At 45.5% G+C, this 17234-nt stretch overlaps 1 protein-coding gene across 1 annotated transcript in view; it reads right to left on the bottom strand.

The window, feature by feature from the left end:
• The window catches only part of FLT1 (fms related tyrosine kinase 1), a 177492-nt gene that overhangs the window by 3981 nt on the left and 156277 nt on the right, over nucleotides 1-17234 (bottom strand). Inside the window, exons 21-29 of the mRNA XM_003797612.3 lie at nucleotides 16748-16904; nucleotides 16205-16302; nucleotides 15375-15497; nucleotides 13686-13797; nucleotides 11387-11486; nucleotides 5376-5481; nucleotides 4990-5132; nucleotides 3282-3366; nucleotides 1517-1611 (exon numbers count right to left, since the gene is read on the bottom strand). Coding sequence (XP_003797660.1) covers nucleotides 1517-1611; nucleotides 3282-3366; nucleotides 4990-5132; nucleotides 5376-5481; nucleotides 11387-11486; nucleotides 13686-13797; nucleotides 15375-15497; nucleotides 16205-16302; nucleotides 16748-16904 — 1019 coding nt within the window. The remainder of the gene's footprint in view (nucleotides 1-1516; nucleotides 1612-3281; nucleotides 3367-4989; nucleotides 5133-5375; nucleotides 5482-11386; nucleotides 11487-13685; nucleotides 13798-15374; nucleotides 15498-16204; nucleotides 16303-16747; nucleotides 16905-17234) is intronic.

Raw genomic sequence — 17234 nt, 5'->3', positions numbered from 1 at the left:
GCAACCTCCAACTCTTGGGCTTAAGCGATTCTCTTGCCTCAGCCTCCCAAGTAGCTGGGACCACAGGCACCCGCCATAACACCCAGCTATTTTTTTTTGGTTGCAGCCATCATTGTTGTTTGGCAGTCCTGGGCTGGATTCAAACCTGCCACCTTAGGTGTATGTGGCTGGCGCCTTAGCCACTTAAGCCACAGGCGCCGAGCCCATGTTTGTGTTTTTTAGAGACCAGCCAGTCAGGCTACAGTGCAGTGGCGTGATCATAGTTGACTGTAGCCTCCAGCTCCAAAGATCCTCCTGCCTTACCCTCCCAAGTAGCTGGGACTATAGTCACCCACCATAACACTCAGTTAGTTTTTCTAATTTTAGTAGAGACAGGGTCTCACTCTTGCTCAGGCCGATCTCGAATTCCTGAGCTCAAGCAATCCACCAGCCTCAGCCTCCCAGAGTGTTAGGATTACAGGTGTGAGCCACCTCGCCCAACTCGGACATTGCTTATAAAGGAATCAATATGTGATGTTTTATGACTGGCTTCTTTTATTTAGCATATTTCTTCTAGTTTCTCAACATCTTTGCCTACACTGACTTCTGAGGCTAGACATCTTTATGGGTGTGAAGTGGTATCTAATGGGGGTTTTGATTTGTATTTTCCTGATGACTAAATGATATGGACCATCTTTTCCCGTGCACGTTGCCAAGCCTACCTGTTTTTGTAAATAAGATTTGCTGGAACACAACCATGCCTACTTCCTTGTGAATTATCTATCTATGGCTGCTTTTAGACTATCAGGGCAGAGTGAACCTTAAGAAGTCGGAACACGTTCTGCTTTGGGTGAGACAGAGACATGCATGTGAACTAGGAAGGAAGGAATGTCTGATGGGCCCAGCTTTCCCAGTCCAGCACCATTTCTGGACTGAAGTGTTAGGGCCATGGGTACAAAGTGAGAAGTAATTACTAAGTAATTCTGAAAGCAGTGGCCAGAGCATGGAGGGAGAGCTGATTAACTGAGCAAGTGAGGGGTTTGTGGAGAAATCAAGAGAGAAAAGGATGCCAGGGTCAAACAGGAAGCAGAGAGTTCGTCATGTGGAAGGCTTGAGTGACCAGGGTGGCACCACTTAGGCCTTGAAAACAGCACTTGAACTCCCCTTGTGTAAGCCCTGACACACCATGCTGAGGATTCTGTCCCACCCCGTGAGCATGCCTCTGTCACAGTAGGCGGCCCCGGCTCCTTCCAGCTGAGGCGCTGCTCCATGTGTTCCAGCTGCCTGCCCCTGCAAGGGCTGTCCTGCAGGTTTTCCCCTTAAAACTCAGCCTGCCTTCCCATAGGTTGGTGCTTATATGTCCAATTTTATGCCCCCTTTCTTGCCCTTTGGGGGGAAAAATGCTTCTCTGCAATGCCTGAACTCTATTGTTCAGGAGGGCAAGTAGCCTCAAACATCTCCCATTAAACCATCCTCCTGGCACCTTCCTTCACAGCCCTCTGCCACCTGATGCAGAAAAGACACCTAGCTTCCTTACTCAATCCGCAGTGAGGCCTTGGGTTTGCTCTCAGTCCAAGTGAAGCGCTTCAGCACTGGGGAGGCTAGCAGAGTGCTACTGTCGCCATGGTAATCCTGGTGGGGAAGAAGGAGAAAGGTTATACTCTCACCTGGCCACAGGTGATTCTGGGATGTGCCCTCACCCTCCATGATCCTTGCCTATTGACACAAAGGATTTCTCTGTATTGACCAACTACAGACTTGGTCAGTTGTAAGAAATGCCTCTTTCCAGGGACTTTAAGACCCTTCTTTTTGAAAATGAAGTAAATAAATTTAAACAAAAGGGAAAACTGCAAGTAACAGGTTAGCATTTTCCATATTAAGCTTTTAAGCAAATTATTGCATATATTAAAGCTAATTTTGGCAGATGACTATTACCTATGCATGCTGTGGTATTCAGTAGCCATGATATGTAAAACGTCTAAAATTATAAATATACGGTTCCCTTTTTTTCCTTAGTGATTCTGTGGAATTTTCAGGCTCTCTTGGTCATATTTTCTAGCAATTAAATTTCCGTGTTAGTTCATCTTTAGCATGGAGTTTTATGCAGACCCATCATTACTCTGTTAACACAGCATGTTCCAGTAAGTGGACTCCACAGTTTGTTCCTGCCACCCTCTGAGGCTCTCGCTGGGCTGTGTTCACATCCTCACCTATCAGTAAACGCCCAAGCACACAAAGCAATTGCATAATTCACCACTGTATTAGGGTGGGAAAGGTTAAGGTAGAGAGAAATCTTCCTTATTTTGCACAATATTGTTTCCTTGGTCTTGAAACCAATGTACAAGTAGCAAAACAAAATTTCCATCTATTTTGTATTCTGCAACTTATTAGTAATGTTTAAAAAATCTTAAATCATCCCTTCTGTATATCTGGCATGTCTGGCAAGGTTTTGGTGTTTTTAAGGGTGACTATGCTTGCCTCAAGGCCACACTGATGGTGGTGATCACCTTCACATTGTGGTTAGTCTTCTAGGCCCTTTATGAGGTGCGGTCATCACCAGCACTTCTCAAACTTTCCCGTGTGCAGGAATCCCCTAGGGGTCTTGTAACAAGGCAGTCTGAGAGCTGCGGGAGCACGGGTCCTGAGAGCTGGCATTTCTAGCCTACTCCTATGTCATAGAGATTTGCTTGTCTGGATTTGACACCTGCAGTAATATCACAACCGCACTCCTGCACATCCTTTTCTCCCCTCCCTTTATTCTCTTAATTCCATGTCCCAGGGCTCTAAAGAGAAGATCTGGGGAGGCCATTTACTTGTCAGCTATAGTGATTTGCTTCTCCCAGTGTGGCTAGGTAGGAACATGGCCGTTTGGCCTACAGAGGCTCAGGAGAAGGGTCATAAGGACTAGCTGAACTTCTCCCAGTCTCAAGGCTGCTTGTAAGACAGAGTGCTCTATTAGGTCATAAGGTGTAGCCACCCACACAACTAGTAGTGCCTCTGTTATTCTGAAAACAAAGGCATCTCTGGCAGCCAAGAACTTAGAAACATACAGTGGAGTTTCCAAAGGGACTAAATTCCTACCAGGCAGGGACTTGAAGCTTGGAGTTAATTCATGGACTTCTACTTTCAAATTAGCTCTACATAGCTAAGTCTAGTTTCAGCATCCCTGACACTGTCATTTTAACGCCCACTAATTACTGGCCCTCATTGCCCAGGAGCTAACAGACTACTAGAGTTGGCGTTTGGATGGGATGTGGTAAAGAGTACTTTTGGGGAGCACTGAGTAGTAACTTCACACTTACATCCAGCAGGGAGGTGGCATCTGGTAAAACTTCTTCAAAGGTTTTAATTCTCTCCAGGCTCATGAATTTGAAAGCATTTACATATCTAATGAAGAAAGATAAAGCATAATCAAGATAGGAAAATGCACCCAGCTTTGATTAGTCAGGAAACCATGGGCACCATATCCTAGCTAAGATGAACCAAAATAGCAGGTGGCCTAATTTCTGAGGTTCAAATTTTCCTGTTGTGCCCACTGGGAATCCTGACAGTAATGTCACTTCTTCATAGTTGTCGATTCACACTCCATAGTTTTGATCAAAACCCCAGAGGGACCCACCCTGGTCCCTGATAGAATCAGAAAACATCTGGCCCAGAAGAAATGTAAAGCATCACCTGGTTTGAACACCCTACAGTAAAAGAGGAGAAATGATACCCAGGCAAGCTGATAAGACTGTATCACTTATACTGCCTGCTTCCTAAAAGCAGGGGAGGTGACAAAATGACCTGTCAAGGTTACAGAGCTGATCTAATGGCATAATCAATGCAAAGGCCAGTCTTGTGTATTCTGTTCCATGATTACAGATGGGGAGAAATGGGAAGTGTTTGTGTGGTGTCTCTATACTGTTATATATTTTGCTGATGACCTATTAGGAGAGACCATCAGAGATATCCACTGTATGGTTTTCACAAGGCAAATTCACCTAGACACTTGGAGTGATACATGCAGGATAAGGAGTTGGTACATGCAAAGAGCCTAGCACAGTGGCAGACTGCAGCAAGTGTCCATGTAACTGTAACACATGCTGAAGTACCAGTGATGAAGTGCAGACCTCCGGCCAGCAGATGCCCTCAGTATTTACTCCCTTGTGCCTTCTGCAATCCCTCTGTAGTAATGTGAAGTGAAATGTACTAGTTAGGTAAGAAAAAGAAAACTAGTTTTGTTTAGTTTTATTTATCTAAGTGTTATCAAAAAGTCAATGTCGGGGGGGGGGAGAACAATGGAGGGATGGTTCTAAAATAATATGGACTAAACTTAAGAAAACATAATGCATGATAATTGGATCCTGCCTTTTTTTTTTTTTTTTTTTGAGTCTTAAGCTGTTCCCCTGGGTAGAGTGCCGTGGCGTCACAACTCACAGCAACCTCAAATTCTTGGGCTTAAGCAATTCTCTTGCCTCAGCCTCCCGAGTTGCTGGTGCTACAACGCCTGGCCATTTTTTGGTTGTAGTTGTCGTTGTTGTTTGGCAGGCCCGGGCTTGATTCAAACCCGCCAGCTCTAGTGTATGTGTCTGGCACTTTAGCCGCTTGAGCTACAGGTGCTGAGCCTGGATCCTGCTTTTTCAAAAAGGTATAAAAAACGTTTGGGGGAAATTATAGAAATTTAATATGACATGATATTAAGGAATTTCATTGGTATGATATTTGGCAAGCCTTACATAGGAGAATAACCTTCTTACAAGGTGTATACCCAAATGTTAAGGGGCAAAGTGCCTTAACCCTTCTTTAAAATGGTTCAGCAAAAAGAAACACACGTACACACAGTATACAGAAAAACTAGGGTAAAACGTCAACAACAGTTCAACTTAGGAGATGGGCATGTTGATGATCACTATATAATTCCTTCCTTCCTTCCTTTTTCTCCCTTTTTTTTTTCCTCTTTCCTTTCTCTCTTTCCGTTCTGGCATGTTGGAAAATTCTGTAATAGAATGTTGGGGAAAGAAATCTTACCTGACGTCCTCAGAGCTTCCTGAATTAAACGTTGGAGCTGAAATGCCTTCCTTGAAGAAGTCCTCAGCAAAGGCAGGAGTTGAGTATGTAAACCCACTGCTTCCAGTCAGTATGGCATTGAGTGGGATATAGTCTTTACCATCCTAAAATGCCGAAGATAGAGGTATTTGCACAAATTTTGACTTTATCCAATTTCTGTCAAGCATTATGTCAACTTCAACTATGCCATTTGCACAATCTTGGTTGTGTTTGTAGAAGGTAATACACACTTTTTTTACTGCTGATCTCAGCTATTCTATTAAGAGGTCTTAAAACAAACAAAACATCCCCTAGATATACATTCAAAGGCATTTGCCTTCTGACATTCTAGATACATTTAGCTTTACCTGTTGTACATTTGCTTGAAGCAAATCGCCAAGCTTTTCCACAAGTTCTGCGAATCTTGGCCTTTCTTTTGGGTCTTTGTGCCAGCAGTCCAGCATGATCTGATAGCTGTTGGGTAAAAGCACAATAGAAATAGCTGGAGAGCAGTGATAATTATCTAGATTGCCCTACATACCACAGACTGTGGGTGTCATCATGCATAAAATACTGTAGTGTGTGTCAGAGCTCCATTTTTTTTAGGTTTGGGTCTGTATCACCAATACTTAAAAGGTTCCTTAGGCCAGGCCTTACAGGCAATGGACAATGTCTGTGTGCCAAGCTGGCCCTCCACGACCCAAGCTCTTTGTAGCTCTGAGCCCTCTGCAGAGTGGGAGGTTTGCATTCTGTGGATCCTGCAGAGCTCTTGGAAAGGCAAGCCCACTGTTCACTGCAGTTAAACGTGAACTGGAACTCTCCTCTGTCACTTTCAAAAGTAGGACAATACCCTTAAATTTAAAAAACATTAACATAGCCACAAGTATCAATGGATCAACAGTCTAGGGTTCTTATTTCATTCTTACGTTGTAACAAAAGTTGGTTTGAGCCAGCTTCTTAAAGCAGGTGGCAGTTCCGAGTCCTCACAGTAGCCTCATTGGGCTCAAAGGTGGAGACTGGGGGAGAAGGCACTGTATATATGACCCATGGCACTTTCAGAAGGTGAAGTGCACACACAGTGGGGGAAGACCCTGGGCCAGTGTTCAAACTTCCTGTGTGTGGCTGACAATTCCCAGGTATCCCAAAGCTGCTGTTACAAACTGGCCTCCCACCACTCAAGGCAGAAAGTACAGGCTGGGCTTCGGGATATGAAAACATTTGCTTTATAGCACAGACGCCAGATTTTGTCCTGGGACTCCAGTGTCAGCAGGTTCCTGTGTGATGCTTCTCCTCTTATGCGTTAGAGGTCAAAGTACAGGGCTCTGCTCATGGTTGTGCACCACAGAGGAAGGCTGTGCTGATACCTTGCTCAGCAAAACACCTGCTAGAGGCCCCCATACACAGGATTCAGGAATTTTTCTCTTTGGGCTATCTGTTCTCTTCAGGGATGTTTATTATAAGTCATCTCTTCTCTCAGTAGATGGTCTGGGATCAGAGAGGACTCTGACTGTGATAAAAATCTGAATGGGCTGGGGCTTTCGGAGCTGGTCAGAACCAGGCTATAAGCATTGTATGGATCGGACCTCATCTCCACAGCTCTTGCCTAGCCCAGTGCTGAAGGAAGTCAGACTGGTTCCTGGGATCCAGAGTTCTATGCCCATGGGCTCTATAGCCACACTGCACACATGACGTGTGGTGCAGGGAGCTGGGTGCGGCGGGGGAGAGCTGAGATATTCTAGTTCTCATTCTACCTCTCCCGCTTTGGCTGTATGCCTTCAGGGACACCAGCAGCTCCAAATATATCCTAAGACTATCCCTAGTCTAAAGTATATGAGGTGGCTGACAAAGACAGCATAAAGGAACATAAAAAAAAAAAAAAGGAATGTCAGGAGGAAGATAAAATAAAGATAAGAAAAAAGGCAATGATACCAGCAAAGTTGTCAATAACATGCAAACTTTATCTCACTACTCTGAGAACTCTGATGGAGGCAGCCGGTGAAAAGAAGGAATAATCAGTTATGTAATCCCCCAAAGCCAGAAGTTAAAAACCAACCAATTACTTGGAGGAAGTATGGCCTTTCTTAGTACTGAAATCTCAAAGAAGTTTCTTCTAGATGTGTCTCAACTATGTTCCTAATCAGGCAGTAATGACTTCAGGGGACTGTTTTGTACAGTGTCTTTCAATGTTGGCCAAAGTCTAAACAGCAAAAAATACTATTCAGTAACAACAATCCTCAGAGGCTACATAGTGTGTTCCAGGTGTGTGTGTGCTGCTTTAAGCCAAGGATCAGCTTTTAGGTACTCAGGGGACTAAAGGCACCGTGTGGTATACAGATGCCTTTCGTGGGCATCAGTCTTCACAAGAAAGCTTTCCTACCAGTTGTGTGGTGGAATGCAAGTTCTGCTTCCTGACAAGTACCTGGCAAGCAGAGGCCCTAAGTCTCTGATTACGGGACAGAAGTGCATAAAGTCAGGGGTTCCCCTACACAAAGGCGGGGGGAAGGGGGTCTGCCATTCAGGCGTGTGATCTCTATGAGCTTCTGTCCCTTAATCTTTGTCTACAGCTGTGGGTTCAGACTCTTCTCAGAAAGCAGTTCACGGTTCCCTCTCACCCCATACTTCATCTGCTGTTCCTATTTCACCTCCTTGGAGAGCGTGCAGTGTGCTGTGTTGGGATTCAATTTGCAGAAACCAAGAACACCAGAAATGAGAAAGGACGTCTTAACTCTAAAACTCTGGACTGTTGTCCCTGCTTTGTGAGAGACACGGAATAGGCAGCCACAGTACCCCAAGTCCCAACTAGTACCGACCAGCATCACTTCCAAGTGAGGCTCAAGACACTTGCTCCTCATGCTGTGAGGACAGGCCCGGCAGGGCCCCCAGGGCCATCCAGCCAGTGGTCAAAGTTCAGAAATAACATAAGACATGCAATGTGCACAATCCAATATGGATCTCACTTTAAGTTTCCACGTTTTACTAATTTATTGAGACAGGTATAAAATATATACTACAGAGACAGGTGACTAGACAAAAGTCTGAGGTTTTCAGCCCGACTGCATTGGCTGTGGCAGATGCTGGCCTGCGTCGACCTTACTGCATACCTGCAAGCCTAGGAGTCCCAGGCACCTTTATCTCTAGCAATAAACAGGTTCTCTGAGATGGGTAGAAGAACATTAAACACGTATATACCTAGCTAAGCTGTCAAAGGCAGCCAGAACAAGAAAGGCTTAAACTTGGCGGTGCCTCTGGCTCAAAGGGGTAGGGTGCTGGCCCCATATGCCGGAGGTGGTGGGTTCAAACCCAGCCCCCGGCCAAAAACTGCAAAAAAAAAAAAAAAGAAAGAAAAAGAAAGACTTAAACCCAGGTAAACAAAAAAGGGCCCTGAGAATAAGGAGCAGGGTCCTTCCATTAAGCAGGGGCCCTGAGTTTCTCTCCACTGGCACCATCACCTCACAGCACTAGGAACCAGCAGTTGCTGAGGACACATGTCTGTCCTGAGTGGTCCTCTCCCCGGTTTCCCTGCTGAAACTAGAAAAAGAGACCACCTCGGACCACTTGCTGGTTTTTAATTTTTGATTCTTGGTTTCTGATTTTTAGTTTCCCCTCCTCTTGCCTAAAAATCCAATGTGAATCATCTCAGCAAACACTAAAGGAAAGGAAAGGAAATCAAAAGACGTCTGATTAAACAGCCTCTGGGTGAGGAACCAACAACTCAATGTTATATGGTTTTACACTACTAGGTAAATAGGTTTAATATGTGAAGAGGCACCAGTTGCTCCCAAGCCAGGAATCAAGGGAGCTATGGGAAGCCTTTCCCTTCAAAATGATCACCAAGTTCAAAGCCACGTTCAGGTCACAGAATCCCAGTTGTGAGAAGCTGCACCGTGTCCTCACCCAGGCCTCCCTACTCTCAGAAATTCCTCTATCAGCTCTCACATGCTTAAGAAAATGGCCAATGGTTTGAATTCTGGCCTTTTGAAGAAACATGTCACAAATCATCTTCTTTTCAAAATTTCTAAAGGAAACTCCTCCTTCCCCAGAATCAAGGAATCATATCTCTATAGGCTTTTTGGGGTAATGAGGTTTACCTGAGTGCGGTTTATGTCAAGACTTAAAGTTTAACAAAGACCAAGGGAGTTTTTAGCCCAAAGTTGGAGTGACTTTGTATCTCTACAGTTATTCAGGACCAGATCCTGGATAAGAATTGGAAAAATCCCCTGCAGGTATGTTCTGTGCTTCAGTTTTCTCATCTATAAAATGGAGATAACAGCAGCCAGGGTTTATAGGGTTGTTAGGAGCATTACAAGGGTTTATAGAGTCGTTAGGAGTTAATTACATGTTGAATTAACGTACATTAACAGTGCTTAAAACAGTATCTGGCACTTACAAGCACTAAAAAGCTGGGTAAGTATTACTAAATATTGTTATAATAAAATCTAATTTCATAGTATTTAGCATTATTCTGACATTAAAATAACAGCTAATTTCATATTATTTGGCATGTATTTTAAGTAAAAATTGAGACTTATACTATTTAGCATATATTGTGAGATAAAGAGAAATAATGTTATTTAATAACTACCTTTATCATTAGTAATTAGTAATTGAGAACTTCTTCTTGTGATTTTCAGATTATAGGAAAAGTGGAAGGACATACTTAATTCAAAGCATGAGTGGGCTTATCAGAGAGCCATTTCTTGGTTCTCCCATAACCAGAGAGCCATCATGTGCATCAGAGGCACATGGAGTATATTCCTAATTCAGCACCTGCCAGGGTCTCCGGAGATCAGTCTGGAGGGCTGGGGACTCAGGGTCTCTGCGCCTCAGCTGACAGAGAGCACACTGCCTCACTTCTCAGAGTTTGACTTTCATTACTTATTAAATTCAGATCATAACATCTGCCCTGCCTGTCTCTCAAGGTTGTTGGGAATTTCAAATGAGACTGTGTGTGGGAAGACAATTAGAAAACCATAAAGTGCAAAGTGATTTCATTTCAAACCAGGTCTCTTGGTGTAGACGTGGGGAGTCTTGTCCTCAACCCCCTACCTATGTCCTCTCCTGACCACATGGCTTTTCAAGGCCTCTATCTGGAAACTGAAGTTACATATCCAGTTTCTAGGTGTGGATCCAGACAAAAGGATTTTACTTTTACCAAGTAAAAGGAATCGTGCAATAAAAAACTTGCAAGGCCTTCAACCCTCTATAGCTAAGTATAGTGGTGGGGACTAATCCAGGTTTGTCCCCAGCTCTCAGAAAGAGGCCTTGCTTCAAGCTCCCTACACTTTCCTGATGAGGACATCATGCAAGACTGACAAGAACAGGTCCCCTCCCTCCTCCTGCACTCAGGCTGTACCCTGCAGCCCTGCCTTCACTGGCCCAAGCCCCCAGTCTACCTTGCCCCGCTTCCCGTCCTGGGCCTGACCTACCATCATCCCCGGATGATGAAGGAAAGAGACAGCGACCTAGCCCTTTGGCCAAGCCCACACTTCCTTCATTCCCTCTGACTCCTCCTCAAAGGCCAGCCCAGGGCTCCTGACAGGACCCTATTGTGTGGGTGGGGTGGGGAGGGCCAGTTCAGGAAAGGTGGTGCCGCCTCAGGGAGGCTCATGTCCTTGTCAGCAGCTCAACAAAACTGCACGTGTCATCACATTCCTGCTCTGGCCTCAAAGTGCAAAACATTCACAAAGCCTCAGGAAAAAAAGTATGTCCAAGAGAGTCAAGCTAGTAAAATTTGCACAATGGAGAAAACCTTCTAGGACCCTGTCACCTTCCTGGAGTCCCCTGATGGCATAGCAAGAAGGCACCTGAAGAAGTCATCTGCTCTAGGCAGTCCAGACAGCTGAGGAGCCTGTTTCTGAAGGGCGCTAAAGATTGTGTTGCCCACACAGCCTTCTGTGGAGTCTAACTGTGATTTCAGTCAGGAAATTCCCCCTTTCCCCTCTAACACTTCCTCTCCTGCAGTCCAAATCGCCCCCTTCATGGGTCTTTAGGTTGGATGGAGAAACGGTCACTAGCGGCTTCTAGCTCTTGGTGCCTGTGGCTGTCTGGCTCATTTGGCTTCCACTCCGTGAGGGGGGCCACACACAGGCCTCCCTTCTGGTCCTGGGTGCTCTTTTCCTTTTGCCTGGATCCACACCTAGAAACTAGATTTGTAACTTCGGTTTCCAGACAGAGGCCCTGAAAAGTCACGTCAGTGGTCAGGAGAGGAAATAGGTAGGGGGTCAAGGACAAGGCTCTCCACTTCTAGAAAACACTCCCAGCACAGCTGGGTCCAATAGGGCTTGAGGAAGGCATCCCTCATGGAAAGAACTTTCTCATCCCCTCTTACGAGTTTTGTGGGGAGAAGGCTATCTGGGAATGGAGGAAGCTGCGTGCTCACATTTCAGGAGTGGCGTACTCCGGGGCCCTCATCCTCATGCCTTCCTTCAGGCGGCTGCAGAAGTCCTCATCCATTTGCACTCCTGGGTATGGAGACCCGCCTGTGGGAGACAGTGTGGGAAGACAGAGCACGTTACATACAGCTTAGGGTACAAAAGACCGGGAGGGCGAAATTCAGTGTTTCCCTCCTCCCTTCATTTTTGTTATTTTTATTTTTTGAGACAGTCTCACTCTGCTGCCCTGTACAGAGTTCTGTGGCATCATAGTTCAACCTCAAACTTCTGGGCTCAAGGGATCCTCTTGCCTCAGCCTCCTGAGTAGCTGGGACTGCAGGCACCTGCCACCATGCCTGGCTAATTGTTCTATTTTTAGTAGAGACAGAGTCTTGCTTTTGCTCATACTGGTCTCAAACTCCTGAACTCAAGGCATCCTCCTGCAGTGGCCTCTTAGAGTGCTAGGGTTACAGGTGTAAGCCACCGTGCCCAGCCTCCTTCTTCTCTTTAAAGCGATGTCTTAGTAACAAATTCCCAATGATGAGAATGGACCTCAGTGTACAGTATAATATACACAGCAATTCAGCAAATCATCTTTAGTGATGCACTTGGCTGGTTGGTCCCAGGGTGCCAGGTGTCTGATGCCCACAGACCATTCCAATGGCTGCTCTGGCCTGTTTGGTTGGGAAAGGAGTACCCTCTAAAGGTTCCCTGCTCTCTACCCACAAGGAACACTAAAGAAATCCCATCACTGGAGACTTATCCTTGAGTTAATGAACTTCCTTTTAAAAAGCCAATAGACTTTAAAAATCCATGGCTTCGTGCCTGTAATCCTAGCACTCTAGGAGGACATGACAGGAGGACTCCTTGAGCTCAGGAGACCGGACTGAGCAAGAGCAAGACTCTCTCTTCTAAAAACAGAAAAACTAGCCAGGTGTTGTGGTGGGCACCTGTAGTCCCAGCTACTCAAGAGGCTGAGGCAGGAGGATTGCCTAAGCCCAGGAGTTTGAGTTTGCTATGAGCAGGGCACTGTAGCCTGGGTAACAGAATAAGACTGCCCCTCCAAAAAAAAATCCATGGCTGCTTATGGATCATTCATACTCAGTAAGGATCATTTTAATTTGAGATTTTCTTGCACACCTCTCACAGCACTGGGGGACTAACAGTTGTGACAAGCCCAAGGGAAGGGGTCCTTATGCTCTAGGACTAGGGTAAAAGAGGTGGGCTAGGTGGGAAGCTGCCTGTGATCAGAAGTCTGCAGACCTGAGGGTGCCAGAGGGGCCTCATTTTGCCTTTTGCCAGTTTCACTCTCTCCAAATTCTCCTGTAATCTTTCCTTTTGGAGGGCTTCTTGGCTGGTGGGGGTGGGCAGTGCCTCCCAATCTGCTCTGTTCCAGCCCTCAGATCTAGTCTATCTCAGCATTTGTTTGCCTGTGCTTTCTAGTGATTGCTGCTGGTAGGAAGCAGCTGGGAGACATGCGCTGCTGGCACCATGTCACCGTGGGGCCACTGCAGCCGCCAAGCTGCTTTCAAAGACTGGAAGCAACAGGTGCCTGTCATCGAAAGCAGGGGAATGATTTTTACACATTACAGGAAACCAGAGATGTTACTGGGTGACTTTTATTTGCTGCAAAAGGCAAATTTTTGGCAAAGCCCAAAAGACTCTTGGCTAGAACTTGAGTCTGGGAGGCCTCAGATCATCAGCGTGTATCCAAGAGCAGATGCCGGGGTCTGGGCACATCGGTGTGCCTTGAACAAGGTTTCCAGCCACCGTAGTGCATGTTATCACAAGCAGAATAAATATAACCAGCATTCTCCATTGTTCATCCAGCAGAAACCAATGTCCAGGGCTGTATCATGTGCTAATATCAGAGGCACTGGGCAAGCCTTCTAATAACCCCTTTCCCACTGGTTCAGCTGCACTCACTAGGGCCATTCTTAAGAAGAAACTCTGAGGCCGAAGATGCAGGAGGGAAGGCCAAAGACGCTAAATCTAATGTTTGTGGAATTAGAGGAGAGGGCTAAGTACAGAAAAAGATAAACCCAACTTCATATTTTATGTTGGTGTGAGCTCGTTCATGACCATATAAGCCACTCTCACAGTATGGAGCACCATATAAGCCACTCTTACAGTATGGAGGACACATACGCACCCATAACTCATCTGAGATTCTACATGGACTCGTGTTTCCATGAGGGTTTCCACTTGTCATGGGTGCTGACCTAAAGGTAGTGCCTACACAAGATGCTCAGAAGGTGCGGACATTTCCTTCTGGGCTATTTGATCTCTTCCTTCCCCCAAATTTACCTAAGGAGAAGATTTCCCACAGCAATACTCCATAAGACCACACGTCGCTCTTGGTGCTGTAGATTTTGTCAAAGATAGATTCAGGAGCCATCCATTTCAGAGGAAGTCGAGTCTGGAAGAAAGTTAAGGGGGCCTTGAGCAGAAGGGCATGAAAACAAAGCACATTCAACCCAAGTGCCCAAGGGATCACCTCTCAGATAACATTTGGCCCATAAATCATTTCCTAGAGAAGCTCCAGTTTCCTAACAGACCCTTCTAGCATGCACTGTTATGCTAAAAGAGAGCCGTAAGCGTCTAATACTGAGCCTTGTGAAAGCAAAAGATGTTTAGTAACTCACTCTGATGTGTTCAGCATATTCTAACTCCATGGCTCTGTGAGAAATCCTCCCCTGCAAAAAAAGCCTGCACTCTGTGGCACAACTAATGGCTTGGAATTAGAAGACACCCTGCAAATTGGTGATTTCCAGGAATTTGTCCTAAGAAGGAGGATTCTGAAAAGCATTCCTACGGAGAGACAGAATTTCAAATGTCATTGAATGTGGAGAGTTGGCAAAGGCAGTGGAAAGAGGGACAAAGAGAAAGAGGAAAGAAGGAAGATGGGTATTTAAGGAGCATGCATGGTTGGTTTGCCAGCGTGCGGAGAAACCTTTCTCTTCCAGATAGCCAGAAATCCCAGCATGTGGGGCGTCACCACTGCAGGTGGATGGGGACTGATGGGAAGTACAGGATAATGGAGAGATGAAGAGGAAAATGGGGGTGGGGGCAGGTAGAGGTTAGAAGAGACACAGATGATCAGAGAAGAGGGACAGGCTGACACATTGGTAGATGCCATCTTTGCAGAGTAGGGCTTTGAGGAAAGATTGTTTGTTTGTTCCCTTTATAAAAAGAGATTTGGAGCAGTGGTTCTCAAAGGATGGTCCTAGGACCAGCTTTTAGAAAGGCAAATTCTCAGGCCCCACCCCAAACTTACTGATTTAGAAACTCTAAGGGTGGGCCCAAGGAACTAGTTTAACAAGCTTTCCAGGTAGTTTGTATGTTCACTCAAGTTGCAAACCACTCCTGTGATTGTCAGAGCCCAGACATGTTCTTGAACCCTTGGGGTATAGGCTGGAGAAGGGCGGTCACCCACAAAAGTGAAAGATAACACTATGTCCGAAAACAAGTAGGAAAAAGAAGGAGCATGGGCCAGCAATGGGGCGCCAGGCACAGAAAACATGCAGGGAGGTGAGCAATTTCCTCTGCAGGGAGATACTGCTGATGGCCTCCCCCACCCTTTCCTGAGAGAGAGAGAGAGAGACACCTGCTGAATCAATCATCTGGGTTTATTCCAAGGAAAGAGTCCAGGCCGTTCTTTTCAGCGGTACAAGGAACTCCCACAGGAGTCAAAGGAAGGTAAAGATAAGGTCTCACCCAGGCTCCAGCAAACAATTCTCAGGTTAGCAAGTTCCAGGCTGTGCTGGCTGCCCTAAGGTACTAGGGAAGAACAGAAGCAGGGGACAGTGGCCTCTGTGAGTCTCCTGGGAGGGCTGTCTGGGATGCAGCTCATCTGGACTGCCTGTCTTCATAGAGAGCACATAATAGCCTTCAGGGACTACCGCTGAGGAAGTGTAAATATTTACCAAGGGCTTCAGTCTGTGGTTTAAAAATGATAGGGAATAAATGAGTCAAATAAACACCAAATTGACTTACATCTCCTTTTCTCACATAATCAGGGTTCTTATAAATATCCCGGGCGAGGCCGAAATCACAAATCTTCACCACATTGTTCTCAGATAAAAGAATGTTTCGCGCTGCCAGGTCCCGATGGATACACTATAATAAAACAGTTGCATAATCAATGCATTTCCTCAGTCTAACCCACCAGTTTCCTCTGCCTTCTCAGTGTCAGTGTCATTATTCTGAATGTGAGGATCCATGTCACATGCCGTGAAGGAAGCCACTCTCCCTGCTCACGGAATCATGTTAAACGTGAAGCACTTCTTTACAAATACAGGGGCCCTGAGGCCCAGAAGTCAAGAAATGCTCTGAATCTGCTGGACTACTGTTTTGCAGGACAGTGTCCTGGTGTAGGAAGTTGCAATCTGAGTTTTACCAGCGAGTGTAACTTCCCCGCAGTTTTATCCTGAGCTGCCGAGATCAGCTCCTGATCCAGCTGCAGTTTTGTGGGAGGGCCCTACTTGGATATATAAATAGAAGCTCTCCTGTGAGGCTGTGTGTTCTGAGGTTCTGGCCAATTTTGAAAAAATACCACAGAGCACCATGGATAGTGGTTGCCCGACTTGTCTAGCCTGAAACCTGGTAAGGTTTTCCCCGAGAATGAAGTTCTACCCATTGGCATCCAAAGTCATCACTCTCAAAACTCTCTATATGAGGGCAAATTAAGGCACTTGTGAGGATGTTTATTCTACATGTAAGGATAAAGGTAAAAGCAAATGCTAGGAAAATGGATTTTGCTATCAAAAGTATGTGTCGAGGTCTGGCAAAGAAAAATAAAAAAAAACAGTGAAGAGTGAGCTGACCTTTCTGGAAGACAAAAACTCCATGCCTCTAGCCACTTGAAAACTGTAAGAAATCAGGTCTTCCATAGTGATGGGCTCCTTGTAGAAACCTTCAGAATCTGGAAAGCATTAGAACCGTAACTGTTTGTAATGGCTCTTGTTATCCCACCAAATCCGAGTTTATTGGAACAATGTTAGCAAAACATAAAACAAACCAACAAGTAGATCAGAGTTCATTTTCAAGAGCATTTGAATTTCAACATGAACATCAGAGATTTTTCCAGGCCTGCAGCCTATTTTGCACAAGCACTGAGGGGGAAGGAGGAGGATGATCCCTTAAGACAAAAAGGCCTGAGGGGAGACAATTGTACAGTTCCCTGTCAAAATTAGTAACTCTGCAAATAATCTTAATTCAAATCTTATCTCCTCAGGACATTACCCTTTAAGTCTCCAGAGTCTCCCACGGATGTTTATTAGGGTGGTAAATAAGAAAAAAATTTCAGAGATGCACAGTATGTTGTAAAAATATCTCAGACTGTAGGACAGGAAGGAATTAATACCTACCCTCCTCTTCCTCAACATCACTCAGACTTTTATCTTCCTGAAACCCAGAGCTGGCAAAGCTCTCACTGCTGGTGACACTATCTAGTCTTGGTTTCTTGCCTTGCTCCAGGCCTGGCTCCATTTTTTCTTTCTTAGGTTCCACGTGCAATGCCGCATCCTGTAAGAGACCAAAAACCCAGGTGAAAGGGAGCTCTGGCATGGCAATGGGGAAACTAGACCCTCAGATGGACAAGTGCCTGAGCTGGGAGCATTTCATTCACAAAATAGAAAGTGAGTTAGGAGCAAGCGCCTCATGGTGACCACGGACCTGGCTACTTGTGGCATTGTGGAGTCTATTCTGCTCTTGACTGGGCTTTTAGACAGTATGTTAGGTCAGATAAAATAATATTAATAGGAGTCAAAGGAAGGTAAAGATAAGGTCTCACCCAGGCTCCAGCAAACAATTCTCAGGTTAGCAAGTTCCAGGCTGTGCTGGCTGCCCTAAGGT

This window comes from Otolemur garnettii, unplaced genomic scaffold, assembly GCF_000181295.1.
Source record: "Otolemur garnettii isolate 467f Iridium unplaced genomic scaffold, OtoGar3 scaffold00120, whole genome shotgun sequence".
Taxonomy (NCBI): domain Eukaryota; kingdom Metazoa; phylum Chordata; class Mammalia; order Primates; family Galagidae; genus Otolemur; species Otolemur garnettii.
Note: the sequence above shows the minus strand (reverse complement) of the source record. Positions and strands in the feature narration are given on the sequence as shown.